Source organism: Periplaneta americana, chromosome 14 (assembly GCF_040183065.1).
Source record: "Periplaneta americana isolate PAMFEO1 chromosome 14, P.americana_PAMFEO1_priV1, whole genome shotgun sequence".
NCBI classification, from domain to species: Eukaryota; Metazoa; Arthropoda; class Insecta; order Blattodea; family Blattidae; genus Periplaneta; species Periplaneta americana.
In genome coordinates this window covers 14,843,109-14,867,165 of record NC_091130.1, presented here as the reverse complement: position 1 = coordinate 14,867,165, position 24,057 = coordinate 14,843,109, and the positions used below count along the sequence as shown (strand labels likewise).

Genomic DNA, 24,057 nt, shown 5'->3' with positions numbered 1-24,057 from the left:
GAGATATCTCAAAACAGATTGCACCAGTCTTTTTTTTTTTCACAAAATTTCACATGATTTTGAGTACCTACCCTTTAAATTTAAAATTTCAAAGTTTCATCCAAAACGGCGGCTTTTGAGACAGCTGAGGGCTAGAATCGAATATGTCACTGGTAGAGCATTTGGTATTACAAATACTGGTAACACCTATAGTAATTGAAAATCAAGCATATGGAAGATATTTATATGGATCCAGATTTTTGATTCACCCTGTATATCCTACCTTCGAACCATTTTGAATTTTTTGTGTTACAATTTAAATATAGATTTTAATTAGTGCTGTTGATCGATCAAAATATTTAATCGATTAACTATTTGAATTTAATCGATTAATCGAGTTCTGATCGAGTTGAAAAAAATGTTTTAATATACTGTAATACACAATTATTGTTAAATTTAAATTGTGTTCGGTGATAAGCATAAGTATTAAATGTTGTATATCTGTATATATTGTATCGTTATATTACAAAACAACTATTTTAATTACTTACTAATATATTTATTATGAGGCTTATAATTTATTGTGTCAATTGCTCCGGGAATTTTTGAGACAAACATAAATAACAAAAAGTATGAAGACTCTCTAGTTAATGCTGCTTCATCCATGATTTTAAACATGTGAGTGCATTCACATGCTCCGAATTAAGTGCCGCTCTAAGTTTAGTAACAATGTTTCCTGCATCACTAAACACGAAAAAACATTTTTTTTTTCTGTCAAGCATTTCTCCACGACCGTTCAATTTATATCCAAACGTTTCAATTCTTATATGACATAATGAAGTTTACACTTTTCACAAACCACAGAAAACTGATTTTTTTTTCTTTATCAAACTAAACACACAACCTTCATATACAAATTTGGTACAGGAACTGCAACTGCAAAACTACAGCGGTCGAAACAAAAGACTGGCCCCTATTGTAATCGAATTACCAGATTTTAGAAAGAGAAGAAGATAGTTACACTCTCACTTGCACACAGTGTAGACATGGCTATTTTATAAGGGATGAGGGGGACGAATCCCAGAAAAGTATGTAAATTACAGTATTTCATATGCTAGGAAATGAGCTGACAACAAGGTGGACGTTTTCTTGGAAAAGCATAAAACTTAATAAGGGTTTCGCGCTTCAACTTTCAATAAAGGTAGACTAGGTCACTGTCCTCATATCTCCATCTCTTTCTGAAGTGTTTGTGCAAAGGTTTTCCCTACGCTACCTGTTTTGCAGTTAGAAAATAACAGTACTATTGCGCTTTTAAGTAGGCAATTTCCGACAGAGGAATATTGTCGGAATTTTTAGTGAGAGTTTGTATTAACAAAATAATAATTAATATCAACTACAACCGATTAATTCTAATCGACTCGATTATTCCATTAAATATTTTTGATCGATTAATCTTACAACAGAAATTGATCGATTAATCGATTAAATTCCACAACACTCATTTTAATTACTTAAACTATCTCCTTACCGGGGTTGAGTAGTAGCAGGAACTTGACGCATATGTAGTCCGTGATGTCGAACTTGAGGTCCTGTAGCTTGGCCATGAGGTCGTTGAAGTGGTCGGCGAGGGTGGGTACCCCGAGTAACCCTAAGCAGAGCAGGTCGAACTTCTGTCCGTTGGGCAGGGTGGTCTCGTCGGGCAGGTTGTTATGCATGCGTTGGTGCATGTGGTCCAGTACCAACATATCCGACCACGAATGTTGGAGCAGCTTCATCTGGTCGTCCACCTGCCACAAGAATCAAAGTAAATTCAACTTTCAAGCTATAATTATTGTGCAATTTTAGAAAGGTTATTCATGTTATCTTTCATGTCTGTGGTTCAAATTATTATTATTATTATTATTATTATTATTATTATTATTATTATTATTAACTTTGCTCTATAGTATTCCACTAGGAAAGTCCAGGATAATAGAGAGGGTTTGGAATTGAACGGGTTACATCAGCTGCTTGTCTATGCGGATGACGTGAATATGTTAGGAGAAAATCCACAAACGATTAGGGAAAACACGGGAATTTTACTGGAAGCAAGTAAAGAGATAGGTTTGGAAGTAAATCCCGAAAAGACAAAGTATATGATTATGTCTCGTGACCAGAATATTGTACGAAATGGAAATATAAACACTGGAAATTTATCTTTTGAAGAGGTGGAGAAGTTCAAATATCTGGGAGCAACAGTAACAAATTTAAATGATGCTCGGGAGGAAATTAAACACAGAATAAATATGGGAAATGCCTGTTATTATTCGGTTCAGAAGCTTTTATCATCCAGTCTGCTGTCAAAAAATCTGAAAGTTAGCCTTTATAAAACAGATATATTACCGGTTGTTCTTTATGGTTGTGAAACTTGGACTCTCACTTTGAGAGAGGTTAAGGGTGTTTGAGAATAAGGTGCTTAGGAAAATATTTGGGGCTAAGAGGGATGAAGTTACAGGAGAATGGAGAAAGTTACACAACGCAGAGCTGCACGCATTGTATCCTTCACCTGACATAATTAGGAACATTAAATCCAGACGTTTGAGATGGCAGGGCATGTAGTACGTATGGGCGAATCCAGAAATGCATATAGAGTGTTAGTTGGGAGGCCAGAGGGGAAAAGACCTTTGGGGAGGCCGAGGCGTAGATGGGAAGGTAATATTAAAATGGATTTGATGGAGGTGGGATATGATGGTAGAGACTGGATTAATCTTGCTCAGGATAGGGACCAATGGCGGGCTTATGTGAGGGCGGCAATGAACCTCCGGGTTCCTTAAAAGCCAGTAAGTATTATTATTATTATTATTATTATTATTATTATTTTGGACACTAAACTGACCTGGGATGAACATGTTAATTATGTGTGTAGTAGATTATCTCGTGTTTTATACATATTATGTCATCTGAAATCTAAAGTATCAAAAGAATATCTTCTACAATGTTTAATGTTAATGTTATGTTTTATTTAACGACGCTAGCAACTGCTGAGGTTATATCAGCGTCGCCGGTGTGCTGGAATTTTGTCCCGCAGTTCTTTTACATGCCATTAAATCTACTGACATGACCCTGTCACATTTAAGCACACTTAAATGCTATCGACCTGGCCCGGGATCGAACCCGCAAACTCGGGCATAGAAGGCCAGCGCTATACCAACTGTGCCAACCAGGCCGACTCTTCTATAATGCTACTTTGCTTAAAAAAGAGGACATTTTTCGGAAAAAAAAAGAGGACAGAAAATATGTACTTAGATTTAGGCTTAGGCGTACATTATACTTTAAATTACGTCAATATCTATTTTATTACAAAATAATTATGAAAACACTTTAATAATAATAATAATAATAATAATAATAATAATAATAATAATAATTTTACAGTTAGCTACATATGAAAGTCAAGGGAACTAAAATAAAATTATAAAAGAGAACAGAAAATAACTACAGTGAAACCTGTTCAAGACGGAAGTGACATGGTCCTAATTTTTTTTTTTCCGTTATGGATAGATTTCCGTATTATTCAGGTGTAACATTAAAATGGAATATTTTGTTATTTATATACATGAAAAACAAAATGGCATGCCGCAAACTGCACGAAGTACAAAATATTCCATTTAACACTCATCACATTCAATCAGCTTTCTATCACTTATTATGCCGGTGAATCATCTTGATTAAAATCTCATTTTCTGTACAAATATTATCGTAACTCACTCATTAGTCATTAAACATTACTAAAGTTTACTAATCTCATTCTGTTTAATGTCTAACACTATACTCTAATACTGTACTGCATATCACTGCACATTATTAATTAATTGGACTAGGAGCCATCTATTAGAAGCCTTCAATTCTGGTTTATTTCATTTCTTTCCCAGTTCAATAGCTTGCTTTGCAGAATAGATCCAGAAATTGGCTTGTTCTTTGAAAGATCATGAAGAACACACTCCCACAACAGTTCATTTATTTCCACATAAACAGTTGCTTTCTGGTTCCTTTTGAGTCACCAATATTGGCCGCAAGCTACTCACTCATTATGATCTGTATTTTTTGAAGTGTCAATATTATTTCACATAGACTTTGTTTCTAATTTTCCTTTATCTGGATAACTTTTACTTCATCACTTAATGTTAATGTCACATTTTATGCAACTTTTTTTTTTTTACAAGGAATTCACTACACTTGCGCTCTGTTTAGCTACGACAGTATACGGGTGTGAAGCATTGAAAATCTTTGAAGGGACTCGTCTGCCTAGTCAACAGGGTAATAAAATTTATGACCGACAGGCCAACACACCCTCGCACCCTCTAGAATTTTGCAAAGAAAACTTGTTTTTATCTTAGTGACCTATGTACATATTTCGTATATTCCTTGAAATTACGCGCTGTTTCAAAATATGGTTACAAAATACTGTATAGTGTGTCCAAAATATTGTTTCCGTTTTGAACAGTAGCATGCAGTTTCCGTTTCCGCGTTGGACAGTTTCCGTTTTATTCAGGAAAAATTACACATAATACATATAAATTTCGCCGGGACCAATAAATTGTTGCGAAATAGACAGGATTCCGGATTATTCAGGTTCCGATTTGAACAGGTTTCACTGTAATAATAATAATAATAATAATAATAATAATAATAATAATAATAATAATAATAATAATAATAATAATAATAATAATTTACAGTTAGCTACATATGAAAGTCAAAGGAACTAAAATAAAATTATAAAAGAGAACAGAAAATAACTATTTAGATTTACATTCGCGCCTCGATTTACTAGTTAGAGTTTACACCGCTATTTTCGCTCCGAAGAAGCATGCTTACAAACTGTTGCTTGAGTTAAAGTGACAAGAGCAAAGTCATCATCGACTTAATGTGTCTCATGTTGTGGTTTGGTTTTGTTCTGCATAATGTTGCCAAATGAATTACATATTTTATCCCAGTCCTTCAGATGAAAGAGGCCAATAGACTAAACTTTGGTTAGGCCTATTACTCCAAGCGCGGGGTTCGGCCACAAGGAAGTGGACAAGAAGTCGCAGAACTGTCTCAGTTGTGGGGCGTCCGGCACGCCAGCAGGTGACATTTATGCAACAAATTAATCCGCTGGCATTTCACTTGCGAACTGGGCCAAATGTGCGGATTCCTTTACCCGAGAAGAGCAACAGGCGAGGAGCGTTTGCCACATGCATAATTTCTGTCAAACGTTTCCATGCTCTCTCGCAGAAATTTCACTTAACCTGACAATAAGTGTAACACCTATAATCTTTTCGCTGTAAGAAAAATCCTAATATAAACAAAATAGCACATGACTGAAGTGAGGCTTCATTGGCCGCTGTTTGGCGCCATAGATTCTCAGTACATGTTCCCGCCTACTGTTGTACATTCTGTTTCATGTTAAACGTTTCCCGTTACTCGTCAAGTAGGCCTAACCTCACTACTATGCATTCGTTTGCTTGGGAAACATTTACTTTATAATTACTGTAATTAAAACTCATTTTAACTTATTATATACATTAAGGACTATTTCTTTTTATCCGTTTTTGAGAGGGTTTCACTCGTATGTTTAATAACCACACACACCGACGATACAGAAGCCATACTTCAGTACCACGTGCTTATGTGAACAACTACGAGCTCAAGTGACGCCAGCTTCTTACAAGAACAGACTACCTCGGTGTTACTGTTGGTATTCATCCGCGTTCATAGTACATAACAAAATATAAAAGTAGCTTTTCTTTTACATATCGTTTTACTTATGAGTGAAGTTATATGTTTCATCGTATTTAACAACTAGAATTCAGTTTTTTATTTTCAAATAATACAAGATTATGGTTTCCAAATACGGACTATATTTTCCTGCGTCATGTGAGTGTTTCGACGGGGAGCCAATCACGGTTACGACAGCAACGTGCTTATGTTTACATTAGGATTTTTCTTACAGCGAAAGCAGTATAGGTAAAAATAACATAAGGAAACAACAAAATAGAACAGCGTTTCTCAAACTATGGTCCGCGGACCACCTGTGGTCCTCGAGTTCTGCCCTTGTGGTCCTTCAAAAAAGACAGAAGAAGAAATAAAATTGAAACGAATTGCGTATCACACTATAGCTGGAAATCTCAGAGTTTGGAAATTACACATCATAATCGCTTTTCATTTTTTCTGCCAGTACTAATATTTTATGAAATAATTTCTTACCCTAACCGTCTACCCACTCTACTCTCAGCAACAAACGAGGGATTTAAAGCACTATGAACGTGGCATTTCTCGCCATCTTTCCCCTGCACATCTGGTGCCGCGCCTGTAACCCAGCCAGGGACCACTCGAATTCATAACAGAGGACCAAAATACCGAACCTTTTCATGTATTGAGACTTTCTTGATAGTTTTGCCGACACCCAGTCTACACATTGAAATGGGAACGTACAATACGTCGTACACCAATAAAATAGAACGTGCCAAATTACATCTTTACTTGCTGAAAATCGGGCATGTTTCTGCATTGATGTTTTTATTTCTTTTTCCACATGACGATATAAGAAATTTTAGACTCCGCCTATTTTAAAATCCGACAGGTGTACTTTTTACACTTGCGTGTTTCGTCTCTAAGTGCCGTTTCAATTTCGCGGGTTTCATACACTCGTTTGAAAGCACTTCGTAACAAACAGCGCACCGAGGTTTTAGTTCACTCTTATTGCCACACCAAGTAAATCCAAGTTCCAAATAACTCTTGACATATTTACGAAAGTATTTTTTCTTTGAATAGCTATCACTAGGGCTAAATATTTCTGATATATTTCTTCACACACAGCTTCTGAACTGTTAGCACTGCCTAAATGAAGCGTATCATGATGTTCCTTTCTTTTCAAAAATCCGGATCGAAGTCAGTTTTCCATTATTTATAATGGGTACTATTTAACAGAGACATGGACAACTACTGCGTGTACCACATAAGAAGGATTTCAAACAACTGCTAACAGGCAAGCGATGAATCAACAATGCACAGAATTTGTTATAAGTTACTTGTGATTGGCTACAAAAATATAATTAGAAAAGTATTATAATTAATTAATTTTGTTTTAAAATATAAGTATACTGGTATTAAAATAGGGGAGACTGTTGTACCTTTAAACACGTTTCACATTTTATTTTTTTTTAATTTTGGGAAATGAAATGTTTTAAATGAAAAAATTCTTGAAATAATTATTGAAGATTCCTTTACACCTTCCTGTATGTATTTTCCTATTTTATTGATCTATTAAGGATGGAAAAAATAAAATGAAGGGATATGTAATGTGTTCAAAGGTACAACAGGTTTATGTATCTTGGAACATACCCTCTTGTAAATTGGAACACATGAAATATAGGTAGGAATGTAGTCTGTAAATACTGACAATTATATTTAAAATGTATTTGCCATCATAAACCAGAGCAGGCTTCTCTGATTGAGATTTTATTTCCTGGAGGAGCAATAATTGCTTCAACAGCTTTCTTCAAGGCATCCGGATCAACTGGGGACCTCTTAACTCCAGACTTACTTCGTGACATGATCTTAAAATAACAGAATACTTTGGAATATGTTCCGTGGTACAACATATTTTGTGTTCAAAGGTACTTTAAACAAATATGGCTCCCAAAACTAGAGATTCGAATAAATCATGGAAATTGAAATATGTTATTATTCACCAGATGATAGGGAACACACCGTACTTGAAAGATATTAACAAATACAATCTGTTTTTATGTTAGAAAACATATAGCAATGAACGAAATGTTTACCTTTGGTACTAAAATAACTTCTTATGTCCACGGAAATCACACTTTGCAGTAAATCAAACTGAAACTATGACCAGAGCTATTTAGCGGCTTTCCCTACAATCTGCTTCAGTTTGAGTCCTCTAGGTAGCAGCAAAAATTAAAAAACAAAAAATGTTCAAAGGTACACTATGCTAAAGGCACAACAGTCTCCCCTATGCTACAAAAATTTATAAATTTGGCTTCGAAATAAGAGTAAGTGGTCCGCGGAATTGTTCTGGTTTAAAAAAAAGTGGCCCTCACTTCAAAAAAGTTTGAGAAAGTCTGCAATAGAAGATTCGAACTCATGATAGCCACGACGTAAATCTATTTCCAGATTATGGTTAAACGTACATAATAATAATAATAATAATAATAATAATAATAATAATAATAATAATAATAATAATAATAATGGCTATTATAGACGAAACCGTGTGGGACGTCTCCTGCCGGATCCCTTGTCTCGCGCATCGGTCGTGCGCTCGTCGACTTTCACATTCCTGCGCGGCAGCTTTCAGGAAGAGCCTTGACTCCAAGGTTAGGGCGGGCCCTTGCCGCGCCGCGCCATCCGAAACGTTAGCCAGCCCAGGCTGTTCATGCACTCGGCGCATCACAATCGCTCTGTGCACCCACTGGGCGCAGGCAAAACATTTCAGGCTGTTGTGCTTACAATAATCGTCATTATATTTAAGATTCGCTGGTTCAAACCCGCCATGGGCAAAATAAATCCTTAGCGTACCATCCTTCACCAGTAACTGAAGCTACGAGGTTCGTGTCGGCACGTAAAGGAATCATGTTCCTGGATGAGAGGGCTCCAGGTAAAATTTAGAGGCTATTTCTAGCGATGTAAAAATTTAGAGGTAAGACAATGGTTCCATCCATCAATAGTCCGTAAAATAACATCTGTATCCCCAGCGACAACAAAACGAAACTTCAACGTGCTCATAATTTGTGTGTACGTTTTGTAAGCAATGTTCGTAAATATGATCATATCACTCCATCCCTGGAAACAATAGGTTGGCTTAAACTAGATAAGAAAAGAAATTTACATTCACTTCTCCTTCTCTTCGAAATCTTGAACTCTCCTATCCCTTCGTACCTGTCGTCTCGTTTCACTTACCTTTCTTCCCACCATAATCTGAACACACGCTCTGGCCATGAAACAATACTAACAATACCATCCCATCCCACCTCCTCATACTCATCCTCTTTCACAACAGCCCTGCCAAGACTCTGGAATTCGTTACCTGCTAGCATCAGGGACTGTCGAAATAAAACTCAATTCAAACGCAAACTTACTAGGCACTTGGTCAGTAATTGAGACTCGTTCAGACATGGTTTATTGTAAATAGTTCTCTTAATCTATCACAAAATATTTCAATATCCGGTAATTTCATCACTATAGAATTTTGTTATTCTAGGTTTAATTTGTAATTCAGTAAATACAAAATTATTCTTTGCTCTTAACTTCTATGATAAAATGTCTAGCTTGCATTAATCAGGTAATCTTGTCGTACTTTAATTTTTATTGTAACTGTAAATTTAATATTAATTGTAATTTTATTCTTCATATTATAGTTGTAATTCCCTGGTAGAGGGGCAGAGAAGGCCTGACGGTCTTATCTCTACCAGGTTAATTAAATAAATACTAATACTAATACAGCCCTTTAAGGGCCCAGACCGACCGGTCACATGCCGAAGCAGAGGTGGACGATCATCCAACAAGATCGTGTGATTAGGCGATGATCCCTCCAGCCGTTATAGCTAGCTTTCATAACCAGATTTCGCTACCTATCATAGTCCCGAAGTGCATCGTGATACTGACTGGGCATTGGTCCCATACACTGGCCGAAATTTCATCCCCCATGAGTTGAAGCCATGTTCGTTACAACTTACGTTTGTGAAAAATTATTTTCAACAATGAAAATAGTAAAAACCAAATTTAGATCACCACTGATAGACAAATACCTTCGTGCTCAACTACTACTGGCAGAAAGTGACATAATTCCTGATTTTGAAACTTTGAGACATTCTGAAGACAGTTAATTTTAGGTTGTGATATTGTTCATTTCTTTCTTCGTTACACGTACTAAACATTAGTTTGCAACCTTATACTGTATAAAATTATATTTAAGTGTTTGACGTAAGGAAAATGAAAATCCGTTAATAAATCAGACAGTTGCTTCACTTCCCTTTCTGGTGTCCGCCTCCCTCCATAGGTGCTATGCACGTTGCAAGTTACACAGTGGCTCGGCGCACGATCACATTTTCGCCACGGCTGCCTTAGACCATGGTGGAATGGCTCGGACGTCAAATAGTATACCAGAGTGTAATAAGAATAACTGAAGTATTTCCTCTTTTGACGATAAAGTAAATTAGACATTGTTTTGTGATATTACATGGACTTTATAAAAAAATAAATGAGAAATTGTTCATGTGTACACTACAACACATTTTTGTAACTTCAGAATTAAATTATTATCATATGCAGTATAGACAATTGAAAACAACATGAATTTCAGAATGTAAAAATAAGGTAATACGCGATTTCATAGCGTCCACACAAAAAAGAAAAACAAAACACGCGCGCGCGTCTGTAAACGTTGAGTCTTTACAGAAAAATAATTTATGGTAAGAAATGCATGGAAATATAGTTTCCTTCTTATATATTTAATATCGCATTAACCATGATTTACTCTTTTTGCGTCTAATATTACAACAATAACTCAATAAAATTTTTATGCAAACAATATAAAATCGCTTCCGCAATTTGAACGCTAGAAACCAAGTTTGCCAATCAAAGGTACAACACGAAGAGAAATTATCAGAATTTCGTTATCAGAGAACTTCCTGTATTTTATTGACTAGTAAACTCAACATAACAGCGCTGAAGGATGTAACGGACTGGTTTTTGTTTTGTGTTCATAAATATGAGTGAAACTTGTTTATCTTGATATGGTAGACATGTTTATCAGTCATTTGTTTCGTATGTACTAGGCGCTGGTTGAAACGTAGGTTTACATTCCGTAATACTTATTAACTTTTCTGATTCGTAAATCGATAACACTTGAGCTGTCTGAACTTGTGGCTGACTATAATATAATCATATAATTATACCGTGTCGCTAAGTACAGTTGTACAGTACAGAAGAGTTTAAAAACAAAATTATGAATCACATTTTTCTCTCATCATCTAGGGGAGACTGTTGTACCTTCGGCATAGTCTACCTTTGAACATTTTTTGTTTTTTAATTTTTGCTGGTACCTAGAGAACTCAAACTGAAGTATATTGTAGAGAAAGCCGCTAAGTAGTTCTGGTCGTAGTTTCAGTTTGATTTATTGCAAAGTGTGATTTCTTTGGACAAAACCATTTTTTAGTACCAAAATCAAACATTTCGTTTATTGATATATATGTTTTTTAACACAAAACCAGATTGTATTTGTTATTATCAATCGAGTACAGTGTGTTCCCTATCATCTGGTAAGTAATAACATATTTTAATTTCCATGATTTATTCGAATCTCTAGTTTTGGGAGCCATATTTGTTTAAACGTGCACCCTCTTGTACCTTCGAACACAAAACATTTTGTACCATGGAACATGTTCCAAATTACACGCTTCTATCGGTTTTTGTTTTTGTTTTATTTTAAGATCATGTCACGAAGTAAGTCTGGAGTTAAGAGGCCTCCAATTGATCCGGATGCCTTGAAGAAAGTTGTTGAAGCAGTTATTGCTCCTCCAGGAAATAAAATCTCAATCAGAGAAGCCTGCTCTGGTTTATGACGGCAAATACATTTTAAATACGATTGTCAGTTTTTACAGCTATATTCCCACCTATATCCCATGTGTTCCGCGGTACCAGAGGGTATGTTCGAAGGTACATGAACCTGTTGTACATTTGAACTTACTTACTTACAAATGGCTTTTAAGGAACTCGAAGGTTCATTTCCGCCCTCACATAAGCCCGCCATCGGTCCCTATCCTGAGCAAGATTAATCCAGTCTCTATCATCATATCCCACCTCCCTCAAATCCATTTTAATATTATCCTCCCATCTACGTCTCGGCCTCCCTAAAGGTCTTTTTCCCTCCGGTCTCCCAACTAACACTCTATATATGCATTTCTGGATTCGCCCATACGTGCTACATGCCCTGCCCATCGCAAACGTCTGGATTTAATGTTCCTAATTATGTCAGGTGAAGAATACAATGCGTGCAGATCTGCGTTGTGTAACTTTCTCCATTCTCCTGTAACTTCATCCCTCTTAGCCCCAAATATTTTCCTAAGCACTTTATTCTCAAACACCCTTAACCTATGTTCCTCTCTCAGAGTGAGAGTCCAAGTTTCATAACCATACAGAACAACCGGTAATATACTGTTTTATAAATTCTAACTTTCAGATTTTTTGACAGCAGACTAGATGATAAAATCTTCTCAACCGAATAATAACACGCATTTCCCATATTTATTCTGCGTTTAATTTCCTCCCGAGTGTCATTTATATTTGTTATTGTTGCTCCAAGATATTTGAATTTTTCCACCCCTTTCCATTTCGTACAATATTCTGGTCACGAGACATAATCATATACTTTGTACCTTTGAACACATTACATATTCCTTCATTTTATTTTTTCCATCCTTAATATATCTGTAAAACAGGAAAATATATACAGGAAGTTGTAAAGGAATCTTCAATAATTATTTCAAGCATTTTTTCATTTAAAAAATTTCATTTCCCAAAATTTAAAAAAAATAATAATAAAATGTGAAAGTGTTTAAAGCTACAACAGTCTCCTCTACTGCATGGTATACTTTATTTTATTTCAAGGAGTGCAGTTCGGTGGCTCCTTTGAACACCCACTTACAGAGTTATGACTTCCTACACAAACAACTCTGACAATTCTACCCTGTCCCCTCGTCCCAACATTGCACAGTTGCCACAATCCTGGTGACCCTCCAAATCAGACTGACGGGATTCTAGGAATTCGGAAAATATGCGACAACTCTGCCTCCACGTGGATTTGAGGGGAGCCTGTCAGTTCTTCTGAACGAAGGTTGTGATTGGTTAATAAGAGGAGAAGACAAGATTTCCGTCACAGTAAGGAAGACATTTATTTATGACAACCAATTAGTAGGGGGTAGTAGAAGGTCTGTTGGCAAAGTCTTTTTTATGAAACTCCACTCCATGAAATAAAATAAGGTATACGTCTTCTGATGCTGTAAGATAAGCCACTTGAAATTTAATGGCCACTGACCGGCAGAGATATAATACGAGATCTGTAATTAGATAAATATGCAACATAAAACTTCGGAATGCAAACCTTCTGTAATTCGCAGATATTTTAATCTTTCTACGGGCTCTAGTTATACAGTACGTCAGTGGGGGGCTCTTCCAAGATCGCCTGTGACTCATTTTATTATATTATGCTTATACAGCAATTTCACAGTAGTGAAAAGAAGTGGCGTGGAACATTTTTCGCACGTTCTTGCACGTGAAGCTGCTTCATCGCACACAAATATGTATACTGTATATATATCTATATCCGGTTCGACGAAAGGTCAGGCGTTGCACCTCATGCTGTGAGTAAGCGGGTCTACACAATGGACAAAGAGCGGCAGCAAGGTCCAGTAACAATCACTACAAAAACAGTATACACACTTTTAAGATGGAGGTCGTGGGTTCGAATCTAGCCGAACGCATGGATCAATGAGATGTATCGTTTTGTCTTTAAGTAAAGAACCGATATCAAAGAATCCAACTATGTGCTCTTCTATAGTCGCGACGCTGTTATTCCCGGCGTGACTCCTCCTCTTTGCTTACGTCTTAGGAAGTCAAGGCTCTATAAACTCTAGCTAGGTAGTATCGTTCGCCATTTTTGTTCTTTCGTTGCCGAGCTACCAGACAAGGGATCTATTTTCCACACCATTAAACATTATCATGTCGTAGTTCCTGTGATAATAAATCAAACGCACTGTAATTCAGCAAATAATTGAGCGGCAAATAACGTCCTCGTGTGTTTTCTGCGAACGCCAACGAAAGAGCCAAAATGGCGGACGATTATATATTAAGTATTTATCCAGCCTTAGAAAATGCTTAACATCCTCATCAGCGAATCACAAGACGCACACGTTTAAATGTAGCCGACCTGCAACGTGATTGGCTGCCGGAAATTAGAGCCACGGGAATATAGTATCAAACTGAGGGAAAAATCTGATATTGGCTATGAGAAAAACTGAGTATGATAGTATATAGTAATTTAAGAGTTTAGGGGCCGTATTCATAGACATTTTTAGCGCGGGCTTTCGGTGGATGATCAGCGTTTTTCGTATTCATAAACCAGTGTTAGCGATAGGATATGATTTGAATTCTGTACTAGTAACCAGTGGATAGCCGGGGCTAGCTTAGTACGCTCGTAGCGCGTGCTGCGAAATGTCTATGAATAGCACCCTAGGTGTTTGACGTAGTGCAGAATTTTTGAGCCTTTACCTGTATCGTAGATGCACAAAAGTAAAAATGTACGCAGCTATATCGGTTGCCTTATCTGATGTACACTACTGTTTGTGAAAAGTGCAACGCCCAGAAAGATGGCTACATACGTGTTAGACGCTACCGTGGTGAACGCAATCTAAGAGCCTGCATTGTTGAGCGGACAAACGCCTAGTGTGATGGTTTGGGGCGTCATTGGATACAATATCGTAGGTCCAATGCCAAAACCACGAATGTGCAAAATCTTACTTTTGAGATAAACGCATTTTAATATTCAAAGTGCTTGGAAAAATCAGGTTTTATAGTTACATTTATATATATATTGATGTACCGAAGTACATATGATATTTCCATGCAGATATTCTGCGTCATCACATGATGAAAGAGTGATGGAGCGGAGAAAAATTCTCTCCGGCGCCGGGATTTGAACCCGGGTTTTCAGCTCTACGTGCTGATGCTTTTATCCACTAAGCCACGCCGGATACAATCCCGACGCCGTTTAGAATCGTCTCATGTGATGACGCAGAATATCTGCATGGAAATATCATATGTACTTCGGTACATCTATATATATATATATATATATATATATATATATATATATATATGATATGCGTAATAAATCACTTTGCGATTTAAGACGGCGCCCATACCGTCGGATCCCGGCCAAACAGTCACTCATCTGAGTGCACCTCAACACATGTATGGACTTCGGTCCTGCGTTCATAGACATCTATGACGTAGTGCAGAGGGCGGTCACCAGAGGGAACCCAAGAGATGGAGCTTAATCTGAGACGATTCTAAACGGCGTCGGGATTGTATCTGGCGTGGCTTAGTGGATAAAAGCATCAGCACGTAGAGCTGAAAACCCGGGTTCAAATCCCGGCGCCGGAGAGAATTTTTCTCCGCTCCATCACTCTTTTAGTTACATTTATGTTTTCACAGCCAAAATGTGTAACTAGTTATGGTATTTCTTAGGACATACAAATTACCTCATTTGTTTCATATGTTAAGGACATTTTAAGGGGTTAGGTACAGTTTACAGCAGTAAAATTTTGGAAATATTGTACATTTTTCCTCCATTACTGTATTTTGTACAATAATAAAAATTAGTATGTGTAAAACACTGTCCTTCTGCTATATGAAAAAAAAAATATGTATTTTTACGATTTAAAAATATGATTTACAATTTTTTTTTTTCAAAATTCAGTTCACTGTGCAGTGATGAAGTGTTTCCCACATAACTAAAAAGTTATGCATATTATGCGATCAGACAAAATAATTTTAATATTACATCATACAGTAATCGTATACTAGCTGCCAACATAATGTGCGAGAGGTCCAGAAGAAAAATAAACTCTTTCACAAATTATTGAATGTTTTAGAAAACACCTCCCAATATAAAGATGACATGTGGTAAATAAGCACGATATCGTTATTGTTAATACTATATTTTTAGTTTATTATTATTATTATTATTATTATTATTATTATTATTATTATTATTATAGTACATGGCATTGTGATTTTACCCTCTTTTGGTGATAACCTATAAACATGATACTCCACAGGCCAGCATGGGAACCACAACTCTACAGGGACAACATTGGTAATGGTATGGAACACTGACGCTTATACTGAAGAGTTTTTCAGCAACTTCTCAATTCCTGGACTTATTCTGCGCACGATGATTCAAACGCCTGACTTTTTATTGCAGGAATGATTTTTTTATTTTGCTCTGAAGCTATAAAGTAAGACTTTCAGCGCACATAAAAACAAACATGGCCTTGCACTGCTCTATCCAACGTCTAACCCAACCCCAAGGTTTGTACGGAATGATCACTTTAAATACAGCGATGCGTCAGTTCATGTGCTGCATAGACTACTAGCAGTGCACAGCTGTAGGAGTTGTTGCCGCACGAGCGCGGCGGACCACAACTACTACATAAATGCAACCTGTTTTTGTAAGAGATGCATTTTAACTTCGACGTGCTTGTTAGCTAGATTCTGCACTTACAGCTCCAATGAACCCAGAAACTGATCTCCCATCTTTCTACACGAAATAAGGATGTATGTATGTATGTATGTATGTATGTATGTATGTATGTATGTATGTATGTATGTATGTGTATGTATGTATGTATGTATGTATGTATGCGCTATTCCATATGAAATCGATCAGTAAAAAACCTCGCTTTTTTTATACTCTAATTCTTTCCCTACTTATACAAGGTGTTGAGGGGAGTGCATTTTCAAAAATATACTATCGAAAGTCAAACGGTTTTCGTATTATTGAGCGACAAATTTAGCGTATTTTATAAAAAAACAAGCCTCTTTCAGCGCTCAGAACTCTGGAACCATTTACTGCAGAACGTTGAACGAGATCTTATTTTGAAGCTGACATTTGGTAGGTTATGTTAAGAAGTAATCCTTATTTTTATTGTACACAGAGAGACAGATTATCTGATTTTACTTGCTTTTAGGCTTTTTGACCATTTGTAAAAATGTAAAAAAATATTGAGAAAAAAACCTTGCATTATTAAGAGGGATTCGGCATTGTTTGCATAGTGGTACGGCAATAAGTTTCGAGGGTATTAAATAGATTATTTTCACACGCCTAGACTTGAACGGCGCAGTACCGCACGCAATGGCTGAGAGCTGAAGATAAGCGAGCGTTGGGCGTCATTTTACTCCTGTGTTTATGAAAACACATCACGTGTTTGTCTCCTGGCCTTATATGTCTCGGATATCTCCCGTCTCACAGTCAGCTGGTTAGTTTACGCGCGTATTATTTATTTTCTTTATTTGATATTTTCAATACTTTCTTATCAACATACCATCAGTAAAAAATATGTTTATTTGTACTTTCAATGCGGAATCTAACAATATATTTTAAACTATTTTTTCCTAGCCAAAGGCGTCTTAATGAGGAAAAATCTAAATTTCTCCATTTCCATAAAAAGTAAGAAAATCTGTTTATATGTCAATATAAACTTTAATTTCTCAGCATCAAAATAAACCATGATTTTGGTCATTGGGTGAAAGGTTTTCGGAGCTACAACAGTTTAAAATTGCTAATTTTATGAAAATACGATAAATTTAAATATTTTTAATTTAAACACTATGAAGTTCTGATGCTCAAACTTTGCACAAAGCATTGAATCACAGTTCTCTACGTACAAAAAAAGTTTCATTGTATTTAGAAATTGTAAGGTCAATTTTATCTATATTTCGGTCGATTTGAGATGGAATAGCTCGTATGTATGTATATATGTATGTATGTGAGGGGGTGACTGACACCCAGCACTACGACTTAGTAGGTCTATTACGCTTACTACCCATCTAGGCGCATTTCCAACTCAAATCGGCTGACTACACTAAGGTTCTCCGAGTATCCAGGTTTCGAGCAGGCAACTCCAATCGTTCCTAGGCCAGCCCCCTCTCCATGTGTCGTCAGCCGGTGTTAGAGGAATGCTATGAAATACAGATCGGATGGAAAGATGATGGCTAACGTAGGGAAACGGGAAAACCCGTAAAAACTCCAACTGCGACCTTGCCCACCACAAGTGTCTACTTCGGTTTATTCATAAGCCTGACCGGGTCTCGAATCCGGACCGTCTACGTGATAGGCTGAAGGTCTTACCATTCAGTCACCGCAGAGTTTATCTACGTTGATACTCATACGATATAACAGCTAATTTTGTATAAAATATCTATACTTGAGTAAAATACAGATTAACGCAAAAGCTATCTACAAATTCACTATTATGATTTAACGTATTATTCCAAAACAGTACATAAGAAACAAAAATAATGGAATTCTATGGAATATACCAATACGATGGACAGACAATAAGAAATGATTCTGTGCTAAAAGAGTGGATGAAAAAAGAATAATGCTGAAACTGATCAGGAAGAGGAAAAGGAATTGGTTGGGTCACTGGCTGAGAAGAAACTGTCTACTGAAAGATGTATTGGACGGAATGGTGAACGGGAAAAAAGTTAGGGGCAGAAGAAGATTTCAGATGATAGACGATATTAAGATATATGGATCGTATGCGGAAATTAAAAGAAAGACAAAAAATAGGAGAGATTCACGAAAGATTGGATTTGTAGTGAAAAACCTGCCCTAATAAATGAATACCAATATAGCATGAATTAGGCTCAAACCTAATGGGCTATTCCATGTCAAATCGACCGAAATATAGAGAAAATTGACCTTGCAATTTTTAAATACAATGAAACTTTTTCTGTCCGTTGACAACTGTGATACAATGCTTTGTGCAAAGTTTGAGGCATCAGAACTTCATAGTGTTTAAATTAAAAAATATTTAAATTTACCGTATTTTCATAAAATTAGCAACTTTAAACTGTTCTGGCTCCGAAACCCTTTCACCCAATGATCAAAACCATGGTTTATTTTGATGCTTAGAAATTATAGTTTATATTGACATGTAAACAGTTTTTCTTACGTTTTATGGAAATGGAGAAATTTAGATTTTTCTTCATTAAGACGCCTTTGCCCACGAAAAAATATTTTTAAAATATATAATTAGATTCCACATTGAAAGTAGAAATAAACACTTATTTTTTACTGGTGCACCGTTGACAAGAAAGTATTGAAAATATCAAATAAAGAAAATAAATAGTACGCGCGTGAACTAACCAGCTGACTGTAGGTAGTCGAGACAAGCAAGGCCAGCAGACAAACACGTGATGTGTCGTCTAGCAGTCGTGGCTGGGCTAGCTTCATCACAAGTTTTCATAAACACGGGAGTAAAATGACGCCCAATGCTCGCTTATCTTCATCTCTCGGCCAGTGTGTGGGGTACTGCGCCGTTCAAGTCTAGGCGTGTGAAAATAATTTATTTAATACCCTCGAAACTTATTCCCGAGGCACTAAGCAAACAATGCCGAATCCCTCTTAATAATGCAAGGTTTTTTCTCAATATTTTTTACATTTTTACAAATTGGCAAAAAGCCTAAAAGTAAGTAAAATCAGATTATCTGTCTCTCTGTATATAATAAAAATAAGTATTACTTCTTATCATAACGTACTAAATGTCAGCTTCAAAATGAGCTCCCGTTCAATGTTCTGCAGTAAATGGTTCCAGATTTCTGAGCGCTGAAAGAGGCTTGTTTTTATAAAATACGCTAAATTTGTCGCTCAATAGTACGAAAACCGTTTGACTTTCGATAGTATATTTTTGAAAATTCACTGTCCTCAGCACCTTGCATAAATAGGGAAAAAATTAGAGTATTAAAAAATGCGAGGTTTTTTACTGATCGATATCATATGGAATAGCCCATCTTTCTTACTCAAACCTCCACTTTCATCCAACTTACTACTGTACGCAATACAACTTTCTGAGCATGACACCACTACAACCAGAACTGTTAAAAGACAATTCACATTCAGTCCATGTGAAGAAAGAAAAAACAAACTTTACTCTCTTACAGAAAACAGAATTCAGGCTCGTTCGATTATCGCCGGAAACGCTATTACATGAATCAGAATCAACTGTACTACAATACCTGGTAATCTATATTACGATACAAGGTTGGAAAGAGTTTTTTTTACAAAATCCAGAAAAAGTTTGAAAAACGAGCAGAATGGGTTTTTAAATTTCCGAGATTTTGTAATGCACTTCAGAAAAGTGTACTGTACAACATCTTTTGCACGATCATATTTATAAAATTGCAAATACAATATATTTTGTGCGAGATCGTGCGTATTTGCTTGGTTTCCGCACAAAACCAATCCGCGGAAAGTCTCAAATTCCACATTCAGTATTCCCAACCTAACACACATAACAATTTCCCTCTTCTTACAGCTTAAGTGACATATTGATTGTACTGATTTAGGCTTTTAACATATTATTTTTAGAGACGTTCAATATAGTAATAATCATAAATTGGAAACTTACCACTGCAATTTCACCTAAATTGCACTGTTAATTATTGTTTTTAAATATTTGCAAAAATTAAGTAAACTCTACAACTCCACTAAAGTTACTGCGTTCGTGATGCAAATAACATTAAGGAAGCCGTGAAAAAATCAACAAGATTCCAGACTCATCATAGACTGGGGGGAGGGGTAAAAGACAGACGTATATCACGGCCTGCTGGAGTATAGTAAACACAGAGAACATTTTAAAGCAACAATGTTGAAGATAGATATTTTTGTTTTGCAAATTTGCCGTCATTGAACAGAAACCAAGATGGCGATTTCATTGCAACTAATTAGAAATTCCTCTTTCAGGTATGTATGTTATGTTATGTTTTATTTAACGACGCTCGCAACTGCAGTGGTTATATCAGCGTCGCCGGATGTGCCGGAATTTTGTCCCGCAGGAGTTCTTTTACATGCCAGTAAATCTACTGACATGAGCCTGTCACATTTAAGCACACTTAAATGCCATCGACCTGGCCCGGGATCGAACCCGCAACCTTGGGCATAGAAGGCCAGCGCTATACCAACTTGCCAACCAGGTCGACTTTCAGGTATGTAATAAACGATCTTCGCACAAAATAATGTACGATACACGACCGGTGTATTTTCTTTCAATTCTCGGAAATTAAAAAAGCTCAACTACGTTTCGCTTTTTCAAACTTTTCCTCGAAAAAGAAAACTTCAACATACCGCTCTTGTAACGCATATTACTATTGTTTTGGAAATTTAGAGCAATATTATTCCAAAGCCTTCGCAAAACTATTTCAGTATAGTTTTATTTTATGAAGAATGGTTCCCTAGCAACAAGCAGTAACTTAAAAAAAAAAAAAAAAAAAAAACACGATCGTGCAAAAAATGTATTTCTTATCTGAAGGCAAGATACATTTTATCATCGTCTGTGATAATTCTAGCTTTGTACATTCATTTTTATTTTGTAATTAAGATCGCTTGATTTATTAAGTTCAAAGCACATTCCCCCCTCCTCCTCCTGTTTAATTCATCTGGGGGTTTGCAAGACCTGGGCTTAATATCACTAGCGAAAGTATACCTCAGCTTAAAAAGTTTTAATTGTTCGCCAAAAGAAAATTTACATTAGAGGTTTTGTTTATCCCAGAAAGAGTATATATTTCGCCTGTTTAGAATAGAAATGGCCAACAGACCGAAGTTTGAAATTCCTAAGAGTACATTCATACAAACTTGGGGGTAGACGAAATTACAAAGACTGCATGGCGTCTTCCCACTGTGTGCGTGTGGGGGGAATGGAAAGTTGTCAAATTTTGAAACTACTTATGCCTACTGGTTTTATCTCCAGGGAGACGGTAACTGAAACAGGTACAGCTACAACTGCAAATTACAGCGTGGAAGATACCAAATATAATACTACCATGCCATTTAAGTACAACACTAGAACCTAACAATGATGTGTTTGTTTCGCTTCGCTCTAAAGATGTTGATGGATGAGTCTAGAGGAACCTTATGAAATATCGCATCGAAGAGTAACAGTTTCCCGTCCCTGTCTATGATGGAGCCAGTAAATAGATTCAAACGTTGGACGCTTTCCATTTCATTACATTATTTCAACACATTTTAATTTTTATTGTACCCGAGTTGTTTTATGTACTTTACTCCCACCCCTTCTACTAGTAAACTTCCACCCGTTCTCCACACAGAACCAAGGCCGCGTATGCAGTCAAAATCGTATTACGGTTATAGTAAACAGTATTGAGTTAGTGAGCATAGTAGTCTACGTTTCAGAAATATGTTCGCGTTTTCCAGTGAAAAAAGAGCTTTCAACACTCAATCACATTTTCGTACAGGTATTGTCGTCCGTTTGCCTACGTCGCATCCCAGTTTCCCCCACCCGCTCCTGTTCGCCCCTTTGTAAAGGCTAGTGGCTAGGCTGTCTTAGCTCTTTACCGAAAATATTAATTTATATTAGGAATTGGACGTCTACGTAATATTACACAACTGTTTAAAACAACTTAAATAAAAAGGCCTCGTTAAGTAATTAACTGTCACGTGTTTTCCTCCCTTTCTACGGTCCTACGACAAAACCACTTGGACGGACAGTAGATAGCATGTCTGAGTAATTTTATCTTTTCGGATCGGACAGAAGTGAAGATTGAATTTACAGTACGTAAGGTACTCTTTTATAGAGTAGGTACAGAATTATTTCAACATGAGTTACTAGTACGAAGGACGAAACTGGTAATTGGAATTAGGTATAAGAGTATATAGTGCGATAATATGCACAAAAGTACTGAAGGCTGTATCTAAATGAACGGCCACCATTTTCAAAGATGTGTTTAAATAACCATATTATGATTATTTTTCAATTTAACTTCATTCTCTGAATTGTACGCTAATGTGCTGTACACAGTATAATATACAGTGCATAATGAATACGTCCACATGGATAGCTCACTCCGTGAGTAAAAACACTTATTGCTAATACGGTACTGTATTATGATTAAACAAAAACCTAATGAAAATTATCAAACTCAAAATCGCGATATTTCCTAGTTTACGTAAATGAACTACTTTTCTTCCCTCCTATATCTAGTAAAATTATTGGTTTGTGTTTACTCCTGTCGTGGAAGAGAGAAGTAAACGGTGTTTCCTGTTCTCAACTGTTAATCCAAAGATATAGCCAGGTTAATATTAGAAATGTTAATAAAGATAAAATGATGTCTCGGTATAATTTGAACACTTTAATGACAATAGACGATAAGAGTTGTAAGGCAGAAAATGGTCGTCTTGCACGTTACAAGGTTCTGTAAACAGTTTCTATTTACAAACATACAAACTGGCTACGGACTGAAAGGTCCGGGGTTCGATCCCAGGTGATGACAGGATTTTTTCTCGTTTCCAAACTTTCAGAACGGCCCCGAGGTTCACTCAGCCTCCTATAAAATTGAGTACCGGGTCTTTCCCGGGGGTAAAAGGCGGTCAGAGCGTGGTGCCGACCACACCACCTCATTCTAGTGCCGAGGTCATGGAAAGCATGGGGCTCTACCTCCATGCCCCCCAAGTGCCTTCATGGCATGTTACGGGGATACCTTTACCTTTTTTTTTACCTTTTACAAACTCCAGTGCAGAAACTGTCGTAAGATCCTGGGCCACACGCGCCTTTTCCATCATCTTCTAATGAAGTTTCTGTTGCATCACGATGATATTTAATTGCGAATACGAGAGATAACGACAAATGATGCGGAACAGGCCGGCAACATGACGTCAGAATTTCTTTTTTAATTTCAGCAACACTGGCATCGGACCAGTAACAGCGACAGACTTACCAGCAGTCTCTGGTTTGGCTTTGACACACTTCTACTCAAGGCCAGATCGCAAAGCTCTCTCTCTCTCTCTCTCTCTCTCTCTCTCTCTCTCTCTCTCTCTCATTCTCGCTATCGAAATCTCTCAATCGGTCGCCGAGATCGAGCGGCCAACTGTGGCTTCTGCATTCGCGACAGACCCTGCCTAAGTTGGTAACACTTACGGCCGTTTCCCCAAGTATAGTGAAGATCACGTAAGAACAGTTCCTGAACAGCAAATATTGCCGTCTTGTCAGTGTTGCCAACTGTTACCAGATATCACACGGTCCTACGTACTGAATGACTTATTTACGTACGGTACCGTACTTTACCTTAATGTTGAAAGGTTACTCTAAATAATTCAATAATAGGGATAGCCTGAACTAGCAACAACAGTTAGCGCACGTGTACTTTGAGAGATGCGCTTTGCGTGTGCATTTGTTTTTCAGTATATAAACATTGAGGATATACGTAGTGTATTAGTAAAGGGTGCGTCAGAAA

The 24,057-nt window shown here is 36.8% G+C and overlaps 1 protein-coding gene across 2 annotated transcripts in view; it reads right to left on the bottom strand.

Annotated features, from left to right (window-relative positions):
• The window catches only part of ftz-f1 (ftz transcription factor 1), an 897,129-nt gene that overhangs the window by 19,064 nt on the left and 854,008 nt on the right, over positions 1–24,057 (bottom strand). For both annotated transcript variants that reach the window (XM_069845012.1, XM_069845011.1), the window contains one exon: positions 1,508–1,766. In XM_069845012.1, coding sequence (XP_069701113.1) covers positions 1,508–1,766 — 259 coding nt within the window. The remainder of the gene's footprint in view (positions 1–1,507; positions 1,767–24,057) is intronic.